General features: G+C 43.1%; 1 protein-coding gene across 1 annotated transcript in view; it reads right to left on the minus strand.

The window, feature by feature from the left end:
• The window catches only part of LOC135522950 (transient receptor potential cation channel subfamily A member 1-like), a 72318-nt gene extending 56094 nt beyond the window's left edge, over positions 1-16224 (minus strand). The window contains exons 1-2 of the mRNA XM_064949673.1: positions 16096-16224; positions 620-782 (exon numbers count right to left, since the gene is read on the minus strand). Coding sequence (XP_064805745.1) covers positions 620-782; positions 16096-16224 — 292 coding nt within the window. The remainder of the gene's footprint in view (positions 1-619; positions 783-16095) is intronic.
• Between the last annotated feature and the right edge of the window lie 2804 nt (positions 16225-19028).

Raw genomic sequence — 19028 nt, forward strand, 5'->3', positions numbered from 1 at the left:
TGTGTGTGGAGCCTCACCATCTCTGACTGTGATGCTGGCTGTGTGTGGAGCCTCACCATCTCTGACTGTGATGCTGGCTGTGTGTGGAGCCTCACCATCTCTGACTGTGATGCTGGCTGTGTGTGGAGCCTCACCATCTCTGACTGTGATGCTGGCTGTGTGTGGAGCCTCACCATCTCTGACTGTGATGCTGGGTGTGTGTGTGGAGCCTCACCATCTCTGACTGTGATGCTGGGTGTGTGGAGCCTCACCATCTCTGACTGTGATGCTGGGTGTGTGTGGAGCCTCACCATCTCTGACTGTGATGCTGGGTGTGTGTGTGGTGGAGCCTCACCATCTCTGACTGTGATGCTGGGTGTGTGTGTGGAGCCTCACCATCTCTGACTGTGATGCTGGGTGTGTGTGTGGAGCCTCACCATCTCTGACTGTGATGCTGGGTGTGTGTGTGATCACCATCTCTGACTGTGATGCTGGGTGTGTGTGTGGAGCCTCTGTGATGCCATCTCTGACTGTGATGCTGGGTGTGTGTGTGGAGCCTCACCATCTCTGACTGTGATGCTGGGTGTGTGTGGAGCCTCACCATCTCTGACTGTGATGCTGGCTGTGTGTGGAGCCTCACCATCTCTGACTGTGATGCTGCAGATGAACCTGATAACAGAGGTGTTTCCTGCACCAGCAGCGTGGTGGACCAGAGAGGCACCAGAGCCATCCTGTTCCCTCAGTAACCCTGGGTTCCTCCTCACCAAGCCCTCCAGCTGGGACACATCACCTCCCCGAGCCCACTGGACCGAGGTAAGGGATGGTTGGGGACAGAGATAAGGAAGGTTGGGGACAGAGGTAAGGGAAGGTTGGGGACAGAGGCAAGGGACGGACGGGGACAGAGGTAAGGGACGGACGGGGACAGAGGTAAGGAAGGTTGGGGACAGAGATAAGGAAGGTTGGGGACAGAGATAAGGAAGGTTGGGGACAGAGATAAGGAAGGTTGGGGACAGAGGTAAGGGAAGGACGGGGACAGAGGTAAGGGACGGACGGGGACAGAGATAAGGAAGGTTGGGGACAGAGATAAGGAAGGTTGGGGACAGAGGTAAGGGACGGACGGGGACAGAGGTAAGGGACGGACGGGGACAGAGGTAAGGAAGGTTGGGGACAGAGGTAAGGGACGGTTGGGGACAGAGATAAGGAAGGTTGGGGACAGAGGTAAGAGACGGACGTGGACAGAGGTAAGGGGACAGAGATAAGGAAGGTTGGGGACAGAGGTAAGGGACGGACGGGGACAGAGGTAAGGGACGGATGGGGACGGGGACAGAGGTAAGGGACGGATGGGGACGGGGACAGAGGCAAGGGACGGATGGGGACGGGGACAGAGGTAAGGGACGGATGGGGTTAATTCCATTTCAACTCAATCAATTCAGCTACATTAACACATGTTGTATATATTGTATGACATCACATTTTATGTGTTTCTGCATGTGTACCTCATTTTCCTACTTGAATTCCTCTCTATCTCCGACTCTCTATCTCCTCTCTCTCTCTATCTCCACTCTCTCTATCTCCACCTCTCTCTCTCTCTCTCCTCCCCACCCCTTCAACCTCACCCTCCCATCCCCATCCCCTCCCCCCCTGTCTCGTAAAAACACAACATCTAACCAATAAGGACAAACACTCCTCCAGGCTGTTTAAACTACACTGTGTTTACAAAACATTAGGAACATCTGCTCTTTCCATGACATAGACTGACCAGGTGAAAGCTACATCCACATCAATCAGTGTAGATAAAAGATAAAGAAGGATTTTTAAGCCTTGAGAAAATAGAGACAGAATTGTGTGTGTGCCATTCAGAGGGTGGCTGACTAAATACTTTTTTGCCCCACTATATATATATATATATATATGAGAGCTGTGTGTATATATATACACTACCATTCAAAACATTTGGGGTCACTTAGAAATGTCCTTATTTTTGAAATAAAAGCCGTATTCTTATCCATTAAAATAGCATCAACTTGATTGCAGGTTTTATTTAATGAAGATGCCAGTTGAGGACTTGTGAGGCGTCTGTTTCTCAAACGAAACTCTCTAATGTACTTGTCCTCTTGCTCAGTTGTGCACCGGGGCCTCCCACCCCTCTTTGTATTCTGGTTAGAGACGGTTTCACAGTTTAAAACTTTCTGAGATGTAGCCATTATTTACTATTTTACACCTAGGGTTACTTAACATAACTTTAACCCATTTATTAAGTGATTCTCCTAAATTAAAATATTCCAGGCATTTACATACAGTTGAAGTCAGAAGTTTAAATACACTTCGGTTGGAGTCATTAAAACTTGTTTTTCAACCACTCCACAAATGTCTTGTTAACAAGCTACAGTTTTGGCAAGTCGGATACGACATCTACTTTGTGCATGACACAAGTCATTTTTCCAACAATTGTTTAAAGACAGATTATTTCACTTATAATGTACACACCTTCAAACTCAGAGCCTCTTTGCATGACAACATGGGGAAATCAAAAGAAATCAGCCAAGACCTCAGAAAGAAATTGTAGATCTCCACAAGTCTGGTTCATCCTTGGGAGCAATTTCCTAACACCAGAAGGTACCACGTTCATCTGTACAAACAATAGTATGAAAGTATAAACACCATGGGACCACGCAGCCGTCATACCGCTCAGGAAGGAGACACCTTCTGTCTCCAAGAGATGAACGTACTTTGGTGTGAAAAGTGCAAATCAATCCCAGAACAACAGCAAAGGACCTTGTGAAGATGCTGGAGGAAACATGTACAAAAGTATCTATATCCACAGTAAAACGAGTCCTATATCAACATAACCTGAAAGGCCGCTCAGCAAGGAAGAAGCCACTGCTCCAAAACCGCCATAAAAAAGTCAGACTACGGTTTGCAACAGCACATGGGGACAAAGATTGTGCTTTTTGGAGAAATGTCCTCTGGTCTGATGAAACAAAAATAGAACTGTTTGGCCATAATGACCATTGTTATGTTTGGAGGATAAAGGAGGCTTGCAAGACGAAGAACACCATCCCAACCGTGAAGCACGGGGGTGGCAGCATCAAGTTGTGGGGGTGCTTTGCTGCAGGAGGGACTGGTGCACTTCACAAAAAAAGATGGCATCATGACACAGGAGAATTATGTGGATATATTGAAGCAACATCTCAAGACATCAGTCAGGAAGTTAAAGCTTGGTCGCAAATGGGTCTTCCAAATGGACAATGACCTCAAGCATACTTCCATTGTTGTGGCAAAATGGCTTAAGGACAACAAAGTCAAGGTATTGGAGTGGCCATCACAAAGCCCTGACCTCAAAAAAGCGTGTGTGAGCAAGGAGGTCTACAAACCCGAATCAGTTACACCAGCTCTGTCAGGAGGAATGGGCCAAAATTCACCAAACTTATTGTGGGAAGCTTGTGGAAGGCTACCCGAAACGTTTGACCGAAGTTAAATAATTTACCAAATACTAATTGAGTGTATGTAAACTTCTGACCCACTGGGAATGTGATGAAAGAAATACAAGCTGAAATAAATAATTCTCTCTACTATTATTCTGACATTTCACATTCTTAAACTATACTGAATCTTTCATAAGATCCTCCATTTCTTGTTGTTTTTCCTCCAACTTATTCTGTGCCTCTAACAGTACCGTTTTTATTGCTATCGAACTGTACTGTTAGTCCTTCAATTTCCTTTGTTAATACGGACTCTTTTGATCTAAATTGATTTTGTTTTATAGATGAGTACTGAATTGCATGGCCTCTAAAGGCACATTTGAAAGGTGTCCCATAAAATAAGGTCTGCTAATGTTATGTCTGAAAAAGTCAGTTATAAATGATTCTCTCCGAGTTCTAAACAATTTATCATCTAGAAGGCTTTGATTAAATTTCCAATATCCTCACCCACGTGGAAATTCTGTAAGATTAAAATATTTATGCCAATTATTTGATCCGTCCGACCGCATTCTGTCCCCTATCAACACTTTTTAGACCTTTGGTGCCAGAGAGAAAGTAGTCAAGATGACCAGGTTGATTAAACCTCCTCCATGTACCTCTCACTAGGTCAGGATATTAAACCTCCATGTATATCTCACTAGGTCAGGATATTAAACCTCCCATGTATATCTCACTAGGTCAGGATATTAAACCTCCTCCATGTATATCTCACTAGGTTAGGATATTAAACCTCCTCCATGTATATCTCACTAGGTCAGGATATTAAACCTCCTCCATGTATATCTCACTAGGTCAGGATATTAAACCTCCTCCATGTATATCTCACAAGGTCAGGATATTAAACCTCCTCCATGTATATCTCACTAGGTCAGGATATTAAACCTCCTCCATGTATATCTCACTAGGTCAGGATATTAAACCACCTCCATGTATATCTCACTAGGTCAGGATATTAAACCTCCATGTATATCTCACAAGGTCAGGATATTAAACCTCCTCCATGTATATCTCACAAGGTCAGGATATTTAAGCCTCCTCCATGTACATCTCCACTAATCCAGGGTATTAAACCTCCTCCATGTATATCTCACTAGGTCAGGATATTAAACCTCCTCCATGTATATCTCACTAACGTCAGGAATTAAACCTCCTCCATGTATATCTCACTAGGTCAGATATTAAACCTCCTCCATGTATATACAAGGTCAGGATATTAAACCTCCTCCATGTATATCTCACTAGGTAAGGATATTAAACCTCCTCCATGTATATCTCACTAGGTCAGGATATTAAACCTATTCCATGTATATCTACTGGGTCAGGATATTATATGTATATCTCACTAGGTCAGGATATATAAACCTCCTCCATGTATATCTCACTAATGGTCAGGGATTAAACTCCATGTGTATGGACTAGGTAGATATGTTTAGGGGGAATGTATATCTACAGGGTCAGTACCATATTAAACAATGTACAGGGATACTATGTATATCTACTGGTGATGGATATTAAATATGTATATCTCAAAGGTCAGGGATATTAAACCTGATGTATATCTCACTAGGTCAGGATATTAAACCTCCATGTATATCTCACTAGGTCAGGATATTAAACCTCCATACTATATCTGACTGGAGGTCAGGATATTAAGGGGGAATGTATATATCACTAGGTCAGTATATTAACAATGTCCAGGGATACTCACAAGGTCATGGCTATTAAATATGTATATCTCACTAGGGGACAGGATATTAAACCTGATCCAGGTATATCTCACTAGGGGGAAGGAAACATGGATACTCACTATGGTCAGGATATTAAACCTCCTCCATGTATATCTCACTAGGTCAGGGATACTAAACCTCCATGGAGGTAATATGTCACTAGGTCAGGATATTAAACCTCCTCCATGTATATCTCACTAGGTCAGGATATTAAACCTCCTCCATGTATATCTCACTAGGTCAGGATATTAAGCCTCCTCCATGTATATCTCACTAGGTCAGGATATTAAACCTCCTCCATGTATATCTCACAAGGTCAGGCTATTAAACCTCCATGTAGGTGGATATATCTCACTAGGATGGAGGATATTAAACCTCCTCCATGTATATCTCATAGGTCAGGATATTAAACCTCCATGTATATCTCAGGGTCAGGATATTAAACCTCCTATGTATATCTCACTAGGTACTGGATATTAAAGATATGTAAATCTCACTAGGACAGGATACTGGAGTGATCCATGTATATCTCACTAGGGGAAGGAAACCTCCTCCATGTATATCTCACTAGGTCAGGATATTAAACCTATGTATATCTCAAGGTCAGGGATACTAAAGTCCTGGAGGTATATCTCACTAGGGGGATATTAAACATGGATATCTCACTAGGTCATGGATATAAATATGTATATCTCACTAGGTCAGGGATTAAACCTCCTCCATGTATATCTCACAAGGTCAGGGATACTAAACCTCCTCCATGTATATCTCACTGGGTCAGGATATTAAACCTCCTCCATGTATATCTCACTAGGTCAGGATATTAAACCTCCATGTATATCTCACTAGGTCAGGATATTAAACCTCCTCCATGTATATCTCACTAGGTCAGGATATTTAAGCCTCCACATGTCCACTAATTCCAATATATCCATGATTGAAATGAATGTTGCAACCTACAAACCCCACAACGCAGTAATCAATAACAATGGAGTACTAGAAGAAAAACAACACACAAATAATAAGAAATATGAAATACACGATAAAGTAAGAAGAAAAATTTAGGAAAAATATAAAAAGAGTCAGTTCAGTACCATATTAACAATGTAAAGGGATACTGGAGTGATGGAGGTAGATATGTATAGGGGGAAGGAGACAGGGATACTGGAGTGATGGAGGTAGATATATATAGGGGGAAGGAGACAGGGATACTGGAGTGATGGAGGTAGATATGTATAGGGGATGGGGAAGGGATACTGGATGATGGAGGGTCAGTACCATATTAACAATGTACAGGGATACTGGAGTGATGGAGGTAGATATGTATAGGGGGAAGGGGACAGGGATACTGGAGTGATGAAGGTAGATATTTATAGGGGGAAGGAGACAATTTACAGGGTCAGTACCATATTAACAATGTACAGGGATACTGGAGTGATGGAGGTAGATATGTATAGGGGGAAGGGGACAGGGATACTGGAGTGATGGAGGTAGATATGTATAGGGGGAAGTTAACTCGGCAACAGGATATAAGACAAACACATTAGCAGCTGTGTGTGTTGGAGTTACTGTGTGTGTGTGTGTGTGTTGGAGTTACAGTGTGTGTATGTTGGAGTTACAGTGTGTGTGTGGTGTGTGTGTTGGAGTTACAGTGTGTGTGTGTGTTGGAGTTACAGTGTGTGTGTTGGAGTTACAGTGTGTGTGTTGGAGTTACAGTGTGTGTGTGTGTTGGAGTTACAGTGTGTGTGTGTTGGAGTTACAGTGTGTGTGTGTTGGAGTTACAGTGTGTGTGTGTTGGAGTTACAGTGTGTGTGTGTTGGAGTTACAGTGTGTGTGTGTGTGTTGGAGTTACAGTGTGTGTGTGTGTTGGAGTTACAGTGTGTGTGTGTGTGTTGGAGTTACAGTGTATGTGTGTGTTGGAGTTACAGTGTGTGTGTGTGCTGGAGTTACAGTGTGTGTGTGTGTGTTGGAGTTACAGTGTGTGTGTGTGTGTGAAGTGTGTGTGTGTGTGTGTGGGAGTTACAGTGTGTGTGTGTGTGTGTGTGTGTATGTGTGTGTGTGTGTGTGTGTTGGAGTTACAGTGTGTGTGTGTGCTGGAGTTACAGTGTGTGTGTGTGTGTTGGAGTTACAGTGTGTGTGTGTGTGTGTGTGTGTGGAGTTACAGTGTGTGTGTGTGTGTGTGTGTGTGTGTGTGTGTGTTGTGTGTGTGTGTGTGTGTTGGAGTTACAGTGTGTGTGTGTTGGAGTTACAGTGTGTGTGTGTGTGTGTGTTAGAGTTACAGTGTGTGTGTGTGTGTTGGAGTTACAGTGTGTGTGTGTGCTGGAGTTACAGTGTGTGTGTGTGTGTTGGAGTTTCAGTGTGTGTGTGTTTGTGTTGGAGTTTCAGTGTGTGTGTGTGTGTGTTGGAGTTACAGTGTGTGTGTGTGTGTGTTGGAGTTACAGTGTGTGTGTGTGCTGGAGTTACAGTGTGTGTGTGTGTGTTGGAGTTACAGTGTGTGTGTGTGTGTGTGTGTTGGAGTTACAGTGTGTGTTTGTGTTGGAGTTTCAGTGTGTGTGTGTTTACAGAGGCAGTGCAAAATACTGAGATAAAAAAGATGCTTGGTGAACTTGGTCTGTGTAGCTATTTTGTTCGTTATTTCTCAGTCGTATTTCTTGGGGATAGAAGCTGTTCAATGGCCTGATGCACCGGAACCTCTTACCAAGCGACAGCAGAGAAAACAGTATATGGCTCGGGCGGTTGGGGTCTTTTTGGCAATTTTACGGGCTTTCTTTTCACACCGCCTGATATAGAGGTCCTGGATGGCAGGGAGCTGGGGCCCAGTGATATACTGGGCTGTCCTCACCACCGCCTGGTATACAGGTCCTGGATGGCAGGGAGCTGGGGCCCAGTGATATACTGGGCTGTCCTCGCCACCCTCTGATATAGAGGTCCTGAATGGCAGGGAGCTGGGCCCCAGTGATATAATATATAATAATATATCCCATTTAGCAGACGCTTTTGTCCAAAGCGACTTACAAGTGGAGTGGCTGGGGCCACTACTTTTACATATGGGGAAGTTGGCCCCAGTGGGTCCCTGGGCTGTCCCACGACGCTTAGGCGTTGCAGGAGAGCGCCATGCTCTACCGACTGAGCCACACAGGACTTATGTTGGACTGTCCGCACCACCACCTGATATAGAGGTCCTGGATGGCAGGGAGCTGGGCCCCAGTGATGTACCGGGCTGTCCTCACCACCCTCTGATATAGAGGTCCTGGATGGCAGGGAGCTGGGCCCCAGTGATGTACCGGGCTGTCCTCACCACCACCTGATATAGAGGCCCTGAATGGCGGAGAGCTGGGTCCCAGTGATGTACTGGGCTGTCCTCACCACCACCTGATATAGAGGCCCTGAATGGCAGGGAGCTGGGTCCCAGTGATGTACTGGGCTGTCCGCAATACCTTTTCTAAAGGCCATGAGATCGAGGGCGGTGCTATTGCCATACCAAGCAGAGAAACAGCCAGTCAACATTCTCTCAGTGGAACAGCTGCAGAACCTATTCAGGATATTTGTATTTGTTTTTATCATGGATGCCTCTCTCACCTCCCCTCTTCCTAGGGTAGAGCAACATTTAAGGCAGTTTATACTATTTTAAAACATTACAATAGATTCACAGATTTCACGACACACTGTGTGCACTCAGTCCCCTACTCCACCACTACCACATATCTACAGTACTAAATACATTTGTATGTATAGTGCCAATGTTTGTGTTGCTTCACATTCCCTGCTGTTCCATAAGGTGTTTTTTATCTGTTTTTTTAAATCTGGATTCTACTGCTGCATCAGTTACCTGATGTGGAATAGAGTTCCATGTAGTCATGGCTCTATGTGGTACTGTGGAATAGAGTTCCATGTAGTCATGGCTCTATGTAGTACTGTGGAATAGAGTTCCATGTAGTCATGGCTCTATGTAGTACTGTGGAATAGAGTTCCATGTAGTCATGGCTCTATGTAGAACTGTGGAATAGAGTTCCATGTAGTCATGGCTCTATGTAGTACTGTGGAATAGAGTTCCATGTAGTCGTGGATCTATGTAGTACTGTGGAATAGAGTTCCATGTAGTCATTGCTCTATGTAGTACTGTGGAATAGAGTTCCATGTAGTCATGGCTCTATGTGGTACTGTGGAATAGAGTTCCATGTAGTCATGACTCTATGTAGTACTGTGGAATAGAGTTCCATGTACTCATGGCTCTATGTAGTACTGTGGAATAGAGTTCCATGTAGTCATGACTCTATGTAGTACTGTGGAATAGAGTTCCATGTAGTCATGGCTCTATGTGGTACTGTGGAATAGAGTTCCATGTAGTCATGACTCTATGTGGTACTGTGGAATAGAGTTCCATGTCGTCATGGCTCTATGTAAATCAAATGTATTTGTCACATACACATGGTTAGCAGATGTTAATGCGAGTGTAGCGAAATGCTTGTGCTTCTAGTTCCTGTAGTACTGTGGAATAGAGTTCCATGTAGTCATGGTTCTATATAGTACTGTGGAATAGAGTTCCATGTAGTCATGGCTCTATGTAGTACTGTGGAATAGAGTTCCATGTAGTCATGGCTCAATGTGGTACTGTGGAATAGAGTTCCATGTAGTCATGGCTCTATGTAGTACTGTGGAATAGAGTTCCATGTAGTCATGGCTCTATGTAGTACTGTGGAATAGAGTTCCATGTAGTCATGGCTCTATGTAGTACTGTGGAATAGAGTTCCATGTAGTCATGGCTCTATGTAGTACTGTGGAATAGAGTTCCATGTAGTCATGGCTCTATGTAGTACTGTGGAATAGAGTTCCATGTAGTCATGGCTCTATGTAGTACTGTGGAATAGAGTTCCATGTAGTCATGGCTCTATGTAGTACTGTGGAATAGAGTTCCATGTGGTCATGGCTCTGTGTAGTACTGTGGAATAGAGTTCCATGTAGTCATGGCTCTATGTAGTACTGTGGAATAGAGTTCCATGTAGTCATGGCTCTATGTAGTACTGTGGAATAGAGTTCTATGTAGTCATTGCTCTATGTAGTACTGTGGAATAGAGTTCCATGTAGTCATGGCTCTATGTAGTACTGTGGAATAGAGTTCCATGTAGTCAATGGCTCTATGTAGTACTGTGGGATAGAGTTCCATGTAGTCATGGCTCTATGTAGTACTGTGGAATAGAGTTCCATGTAGTCACGGCTCTGTGTAGTACTGTGGAATAGTGTTCCATGTAGTCATGGCTCTATGTAGTACTGTGGAATAGAGTTCCATGTAGTCATGGCTCTATGTAGTACTGTGGAATAGAGTACTATGTAGTCATGGCTCTATGTAGTACTGTGGAATAGAGTTCCATGTAGTCATGGCTCTATGTAGTACTGTGGAATAGAGTTCCATGTAGTCATGGCTCTATGTAGTACTGTGTAATAGAGTTCCATGTAGTCATGGCTCTATGTTGTACTGTGGAATAGAGTTCCATGTAGTCATGGCTCAATGTGGTACTGTGGAATAGAGTTCCATGTAGTCATGGCTCTATGTAGTACTGTGGAATAGAGTTCCATGTAGTCATGGCTCTATGTAGTACTGTGGAATAGAGTTCCATGTAGTCATGGCTCTATGTAGTACTGTGGAATAGAGTTCCATGTAGTCATGGCTCTATGTAGTACTGTGGAATAGAGTTCCATGTAGTCATGGCTCTATGTAGTACTGTGGAATAGAGTTCCATGTAGTCAATGGCTCTATGTAGTACTGTGGAATAGAGTTCCATGTAGTCATGGCTCTATGTAGTACTGTGGAATAGAGTTCCATGTAATCATGGCTCTATGTAGTACTGTGGAATAGTGTTCCATGTAGTCATGGCTCTATGTAGTACTGTGGAATAGAGTTCCATGTAGTCATGGCTCTATGTAGTACTGTGGAATAGAGTTCCATGTAGTCATGGCTCTATGTAGTACTGTGGAATAGAGTTCCATGTAGTCATGGCTCTATGTAGTACTGTGGAATAGAGTTCCATGTAGTCATGGCTCTATGTAGTACTGTGGAATAGAGTTCCATGTAGTCATGGCTCTATGTAGTACTGTGGAATAGAGTTCCATGTAGTCATGGCTCTATGTAGTACTGTGGAATAGAGTTCCATGTAGTCATGGCTCTATGTAGTACTGTGGAATAGAGTTCCATGTAGTCATGGTTCTATGTAGTACTGTGGAATAGAGTTCCATGTAGTCATGGCTCTATGTAGTACTGTGGAATAGAGTTCCATGTAGTCATGGCTCTATGTAGTACTGTGGAATAGAGTTCCATGTAGTCATGGCTCTATGTAGTACTGTGGAATAGAGTTCCATGTAGTCATGGCTCTATGTAGTACTGTGGAATAGAGTTCCATGTAGTCATGGCTCTATGTAGTACTGTGGAATAGAGTTCCATGTAGTCATGGCTCTATGTAGTACTGTGGAATAGAGTTCCATGTAGTCATGGCTCTATGTAGTACTGTGGAATAGAGTTCCATGTTGTCATGGCTCTATGTAGTACTGTGGAATAGAGTTCCATGTAGTCATGGCTCTATGTAGTACTGTGGAATAGAGTTCCATGTAGACATGGCTCTATGTAGTACTGTGGAATAGAGTTCCATGTAGTCATGGCTCTATGTAGTACTGTGGAATAGAGTTCCATGTAGTCATGGCTCTATGTAGTACTGTGGAATAGAGTTCCATGTAGTCATGGCTCTATGTAGTACTGTGGAATAGAGTTCCATGTAGTCATGGCTCTATGTAGTACTGTGGAATAGAGTTCCATGTAGTCATGGCTCTATGTAGTACTGTGGAATAGAGTTCCATGTAGTCATGGCTCTATGTAGTACTGTGGAATAGAGTTCCATGTAGTCATGGCTCTATGTAGTACTGTGGAATAGAGTTCCATGTAGTCATGTCTCTATGTAGTACTGTGGAATAGAGTTCCATGTAGTCATGGCTCTATGTAGTACTGTGGAATAGAGTTCCATGTTGTCATGGCTCTATGTAGTACTGTGGAATAGAGTTCCATGTTGTCATGGCTCTATGTAGTACTGTGGAATAGAGTTCCATGTAGACATGGCTCTATGTAGTACTGTGGAATAGAGTTCCATGTAGTCATGGCTCTATGTAGTACTGTGGAATAGAGTTCCATGTAGTCATGGCTCTATGTAGTACTGTGGAATAGAGTTCCATGTAGTCATGGCTCTATGTAGTACTGTGGAATAGAGTTCCATGTAGTCATGGCTCTATGTAGTACTGTGGAATAGAGTTCCATGTAGTCATGGCTCTATGTAGTACTGTGGAATAGAGTTCCATGTAGTCATGGCTCTATGTAGTACTGTGGAATAGAGTTCCATGTAGTCATGGCTCTATGTAGTACTGTGGAATAGAGTTCCATGTAGTCATGGCTCTATGTAGTACTGTGGAATAGAGTTCCATGTAGTCATGGCTCTATGTAGTACTGTGGAATAGAGTTCCATGTAGTCATGGCTCTATGTAGTACTGTGGAATAGAGTTCCATGTTGTCATGGCTCTATGTAGTACTGTGGAATAGAGTTCCATGTTGTCATGGCTCTATGTAGTACTGTGGAATAGAGTTCCATGTAGACATGGCTCTATGTAGTACTGTGGAATAGAGTTCCATGTAGTCATGGCTCTATGTAGTACTGTGGAATAGAGTTCCATGTAGTCATGGCTCTATGTAGTACTGTGGAATAGAGTTCCATGTAGTCATGGCTCTATGTAGTACTGTGGAATAGAGTTCCATGTAGTCATGGCTCTATGTAGTACTGTGGAATAGAGTTCCATGTAGTCATGGCTCTATGTAGTACTGTGGAATAGAGTTCCATGTAGTCATGGCTCTATGTAGTACTGTGGAATAGAGTTCCATGTAGTCATGGCTCTATGTAGTACTGTGGAATAGAGTTCCATGTAGTCATGTCTCTATGTAGTACTGTGGAATAGAGTTCCATGTAGTCATGGCTCTATGTGGTACTGTGGAATAGAGTTCCATGTTGTCATGGCTCTATGTAGTACTGTGGAATAGAGTTCCATGTTGTCATGGCTCTATGTAGTACTGTGGAATAGAGTTCCATGTAGACATGGCTCTATGTAGTACTGTGGAATAGAGTTCCATGTAGTCATGGCTCTATGTAGTACTGTGGAATAGAGTTCCATGTAGTCATGGCTCTATGTAGTACTGTGGAATAGAGTTCCATGTAGTCATGGCTCTATGTAGTACTGTGGAATAGAGTTCCATGTAGTCATGGCTCTATGTAGTACTGTGGAATAGAGTTCCATGTAGTCATGGCTCTATGTAGTACTGTGGAATAGAGTTCCATGTAGTCATGGCTCTATGTAGTACTGTGGAATAGAGTTCCATGTAGTCATGGCTCTATGTAGTACTGTGGAATAGAGTTCCATGTAGTCATGGCTCTATGTAGTACTGTGGAATAGAGTTCCATGTAGTCATGGCTCTATGTAGTACTGTGGAATAGAGTTCCATGTAGTCATGGCTCTATGTAGTACTGTGGAATAGAGTTCCATGTAGTCATGGCTCTATGTAGTACTGTGGAATAGAGTTCCATGTAGTCATGGCTCTATGTAGTACTGTGGAATAGAGTTCCATGTAGTCATGGCTCTATGTGGTACTGTGGAATAGAGTTCCATGTAGTCATGGCTCTATGTAGTACTGTGGAATAGAGTTCCATGTAGTCATGGCTCTATGTAGTACTGTGGAATAGAGTTCCATGTAGTCATGGCTCTATGTAGTACTGTGGAATAGAGTTCCATGTAGTCATGGCTCTATGTAGTACTGTGGAATAGAGTTCCATGTAGTCATGGCTCTATGTAGTACTGTGGAATAGAGTTCCATGTTGTCATGGCTCTATGTAGTACTGTGGAATAGAGTTCCATGTTGTCATGGCTCTATGTAGTACTGTGGAATAGAGTTCCATGTAGACATGGCTCTATGTAGTACTGTGGAATAGAGTTCCATGTAGTCATGGCTCTATGTAGTACTGTGGAATAGAGTTCCATGTAGTCATGGCTCTATGTAGTACTGTGGAATAGAGTTCCATGTAGTCATGGCTCTATGTAGTACTGTGGAATAGAGTTCCATGTAGTCATGGCTCTATGTAGTACTGTGGAATAGAGTTCCATGTAGTCATGGCTCTATGTAGTACTGTGGAATAGAGTTCCATGTAGTCATGGCTCTATGTAGTACTGTGGAATAGAGTTCCATGTAGTCATGGCTCTATGTAGTACTGTGGAATAGAGTTCCATGTAGTCATGTCTCTATGTAGTACTGTGGAATAGAGTTCCATGTAGTCATGGCTCTATGTAGTACTGTGGAATAGAGTTCCATGTTGTCATGGCTCTATGTAGTACTGTGGAATAGAGTTCCATGTTGTCATGGCTCTATGTAGTACTGTGGAATAGAGTTCCATGTAGACATGGCTCTATGTAGTACTGTGGAATAGAGTTCCATGTAGTCATGGCTCTATGTAGTACTGTGGAATAGAGTTCCATGTAGTCATGGCTCTATGTAGTACTGTGGAATAGAGTTCCATGTAGTCATGGCTCTATGTAGTACTGTGGAATAGAGTTCCATGTAGTCATGGCTCTATGTAGTACTGTGGAATAGAGTTCCATGTAGTCATGGCTCTATGTGGTACTGTGGAATAGAGTTCCATGTAGTCATGGCTCTATGTAGTACTGTGGAATAGAGTTCCATGTAGTCATGGCTCTATGTAGTACTGTGGAATAGAGTTCCATGTAGTCATGGCTCTATGTGGTACTGTGGAATAGAGTTCCATGTAGTCATGGCTCTATGTAGTACTGTGGAATAGAGTTCCATGTAGTCATGGCTCTATGTAGTACTGTGGAATAGAGTTCCATGTAGTCATGGCTCTATGTAGTACTGTGGAATAGAGTTCCATGTAGTCATGTCTCTATGTAGTACTGTGCACCTCCCGTAGTCTGTTCTGTGATCAGGCCGACCACCGGCATGTCGTCAGCGAACTTGATAATGGTGGTGGAGTCATGTGTGGCCTCACAGTCGTGGGTGAACAGGGAGTACAGGAGGGGACTAAGCACACACCCCTGTGGGACGCCTGTGTTAAGAGTCAGAGCGGTGGAGGGGATGTTGCCTACCCTCACCACCTGGGTTCGGCCGGTCAGGAAGTCCAGGATCCAGTTGCAGAGGGAGGTGTTCAGACCCAGATTCCCAAGCTTTTAGGGGTAATGTTGTTGAACGCTGAGCTGTCGTCAATGAACAGCATTCTGACGTAGGTATTCCAAATAAAAACATATTATTATGATGATATGCACACAGTGCTAGTGACTACTGGGTCCATATCAAGTATTGGGTTGCACAAGTATTGGGTTGCACAAGTAGTATTGGGTTGCACAATCCCAGGTTTCCCAAAATCCCGGTTGGTTGATTTCTGGATTTCATACTTTTTCAAGGAATCTTCTCACCGGAAATTCTACAAAACCTTTCTGGAAAGTAATTGTATATATAAAATAAAAAACCTTGTCAAGCAAGAGATGCTTTTCATATTTTACATTAACCTCTTACATCTATGGGGGCGCTATTTCATTTTTGGATGAAAAACGTTCCCGTTTTAAACAAGATATTTTGTCACAAAAAGATGCTCGACTATGCATATAATTGATACCATTCGAAAGAAAACACTCTGAAAGAAAAGGCTAAGCTTGAGAGCAGACGCATTATTTTCATTTTATTTGCGATTTTCAGAAATCGTTAACGTTGCGTTATGCTAATGAGCCTGAGGCTTTAGTCACAAACCCGGATCCGGGATGGGGAGTTTCAAGAAGTTAACATTTACAAGCACAAATCAAGAATTGGAACTTGGACTTACCTCAAACAGGTTTATGGACTCCAGAGTCATGTCTGTTTTTACAGAGAGTTGGTGGGATCTCCTTTCGTCATCGTCGATCACGCACTTATAGGAACCGTTCTGAGGTGCCACTTCCTTGGTGAGCTGCATGAGGTCTCACTGTCCAATCACTGAATGGAAGAAGGATAGAGTGATGTCATTAACACACGTGTGCACGCAGGATAACACACATACACACACTCTTCCAGTAAGATTACCTAGCAGCAGACTCCACAGTACACCTTAAAACATTTACATTTACATTTAAGTTATTTAGCAGACGCTCTTATCCAGAGCGACTTACAAATTGGTGAATTCACCTTCTGACATCCAGTGGAACAGCCACTAAAGACCACAAATGTATACCTAGTCAAATACACATTTCCCTCACAAACAAAACATGCAATTTTTGGTGTAAGAAACAGTTTTGTTGCCAGTTCCTTATTCTCCCATTTAGTCTCACTATAGAAGGTTAATGGAAGGGACTGTTGGTTTCACTATAGAAGGTTAATGGAAGGGACTGTTAGTCTCACTATAGAAGGTTAATGGAAGGGACTGTTAGTCTCACTATAGAAGGTTAATGGAAGGGACTGTTGGTTTCACTATAGAAGGTTAATGGAAGGGACTGTTTGTCTCACTATAGAAGGTTAATGGAAGGGACTGTTGGTTTCACTATAGAAGGTTAATGGAAGGGACTGTTAGTCTCACTATAGAAGGTTAATGGAAGGGACTGTTGGCTTCACTATAGAAGGTTAATGGAAGGGACTGTTTGTCTCACTATAGAAGGTTAATGGAAGGGACTGTTAGTCTCACTATAGAAGGTTAATGGAAGGGACTGTTGGTTTCACTATAGAAGGTTAATGGAAGGGACTGTTGGTTTCACTATAGAAGGTTAATGGAAGGGACTGTTGGTTTCACTATAGAAGGTTAATGAAAGGGACTGTTGGTTTCACTATAGAAGGTTAATGGAAGGGACTGTTGGTTTCACTATAGAAGGTTAATGAAAGGGACTGTTGGTTTCACTATAGAAGGTTAATGGAAGGGACTGTTGGTTTCACTATAGAAGGTTAATGGAAGGGACTGTTGGTTTCACTATAGAAGGTTAATGGACGGGACTGTTGGTTTCACTATAGAAGGTTAATGGACGGGACTGGGGGTGGGGGTGGGGTGGGGGGGAGGTGAGAGGAGGGGAGGTGAGGAACTCTTGTTTTCGTTGAAAAAACACTTTTCGTTGCATAACGTTGTGTGACAGTTTTGCTACGCTGTGCACTAATGCACACGGCCCTGGTGGTTCCGCTTTTGTTTCAGTGTGTTTCCTCTTGACGTGTTATCAAAAAACACTCCTTTTTCATTTTCTGTTTGGTGCCTGCAGGAGATGACCTTGGTCTGGGAAACTCCATCTCTTGACAGCTACTCATGAAGGCTGCTGTTTTTTTTATATCTAAGACTATTGTGTGTTTTATCACAGGAAAACAAAAAAAGCACCTCAAAACAACTTTTCAACATTACACGACATAACCCACATTACATGACACACCCACATTACACGACAATCCCAAATTACATGACACACCCACATTATATGACACACCCATATTCCATGACACACCCACATTACATGACAATCCTACATTACATGACAGTCCCACATTACATGACAGTCCCACATTACATGACAGTCCCACATTACACGACAATTCCACATTACATGACAGTCCCACATTACACGACAATCCCACATTACATGACACACCCACATGAACCTTTCTGTGATTATAACCACCAGTACATACAGTGCCTTCGGAAAGTATTCAGACCCCTTGACTTTTTACACATTTTGTTACGTTACAGCCTTATTCTAAATTGTATCAAATAGATTTTTCCCTCATCAATATACACATAATTCCCCGTGATAACAAAGCGGAAAAAAAGGTTTTTAGAAATTTTTGCAAATTTATTACAAATAAAAACAGATATGGGCACATACCTGTCTATATAAGGTCCCACAGTTCACAGTGCATGTCAGAGCAAAAACCAAATCATGAGGTTGAAGGAGTTGTCCGTAGAGCTCTGAGACAGGATTGTGTCAAGGCACAGATCTGGGGAAGGGTACCAAAAAATGTTTGCAGCATTGAAGGTCTCCAAGAACACAGTGGCCTCCATCCTTCTAAAATGGAAGAGGTTTGGAACCAAGACTCTTCCTAGAGCTGGCCGCCCAGGCAAACTGAGCAATTGGAGGAGAAGGGCCTTGGTCAGGGAGGTGACCAAGAACCCAATGGTCACTCTGACAGAGCTATAGAGTTCCTCTGTGGAGATGGGAAAACCTTCCAGAAGGTCTCTGCAGTACTCCACCAATCAGGCCTTTATGGTAGAATGGCCAGACGGAAGCCACTCCTCAGTAAAAGGCACATGACAGCCCGCTTGGAGTTTGCCAAAAGGCACCTAAAGGACTCTGAGCATTAGAAACAAGATTCTCTGGCCTGATGAAACCAAGATTGAACTCTTTGGCCTGAATGCCAAGCATCACGTCTGGAGGAAACCTGGTACCATCCCTATGGTGATGCATGGTGTTGGCAGCATCATGCTGTGGGGGTGTTTTTCAGTAGCAGGGACTGGGAAACTAACCAGAATCGAGGAAAAGTTGAACAGAGAAAAGTACAGGGAGATCCTTTATGAAAATATGCTCCAGAGTGTTCAGGAACTCACACTGTCGCAAAGATTCACCTTCCAACAATACAACGACACTAAGCATACAGCCCCAAAAAATGAAAAAAAAATTATGATGTCAATATGGTGTACTGTGATGTCATTATGGTGTACTGTGATGTCATTATGGGGTATTGTGATGTCATGATGGGGTATTGTGATGTCATTATGGGGTATTGTATGTAGATTGATGAGGGAAAAAAAACTAT

This window comes from Oncorhynchus masou, chromosome 30, assembly GCF_036934945.1.
Source record: "Oncorhynchus masou masou isolate Uvic2021 chromosome 30, UVic_Omas_1.1, whole genome shotgun sequence".
In the NCBI taxonomy this organism is placed as follows: domain Eukaryota; kingdom Metazoa; phylum Chordata; class Actinopteri; order Salmoniformes; family Salmonidae; genus Oncorhynchus; species Oncorhynchus masou.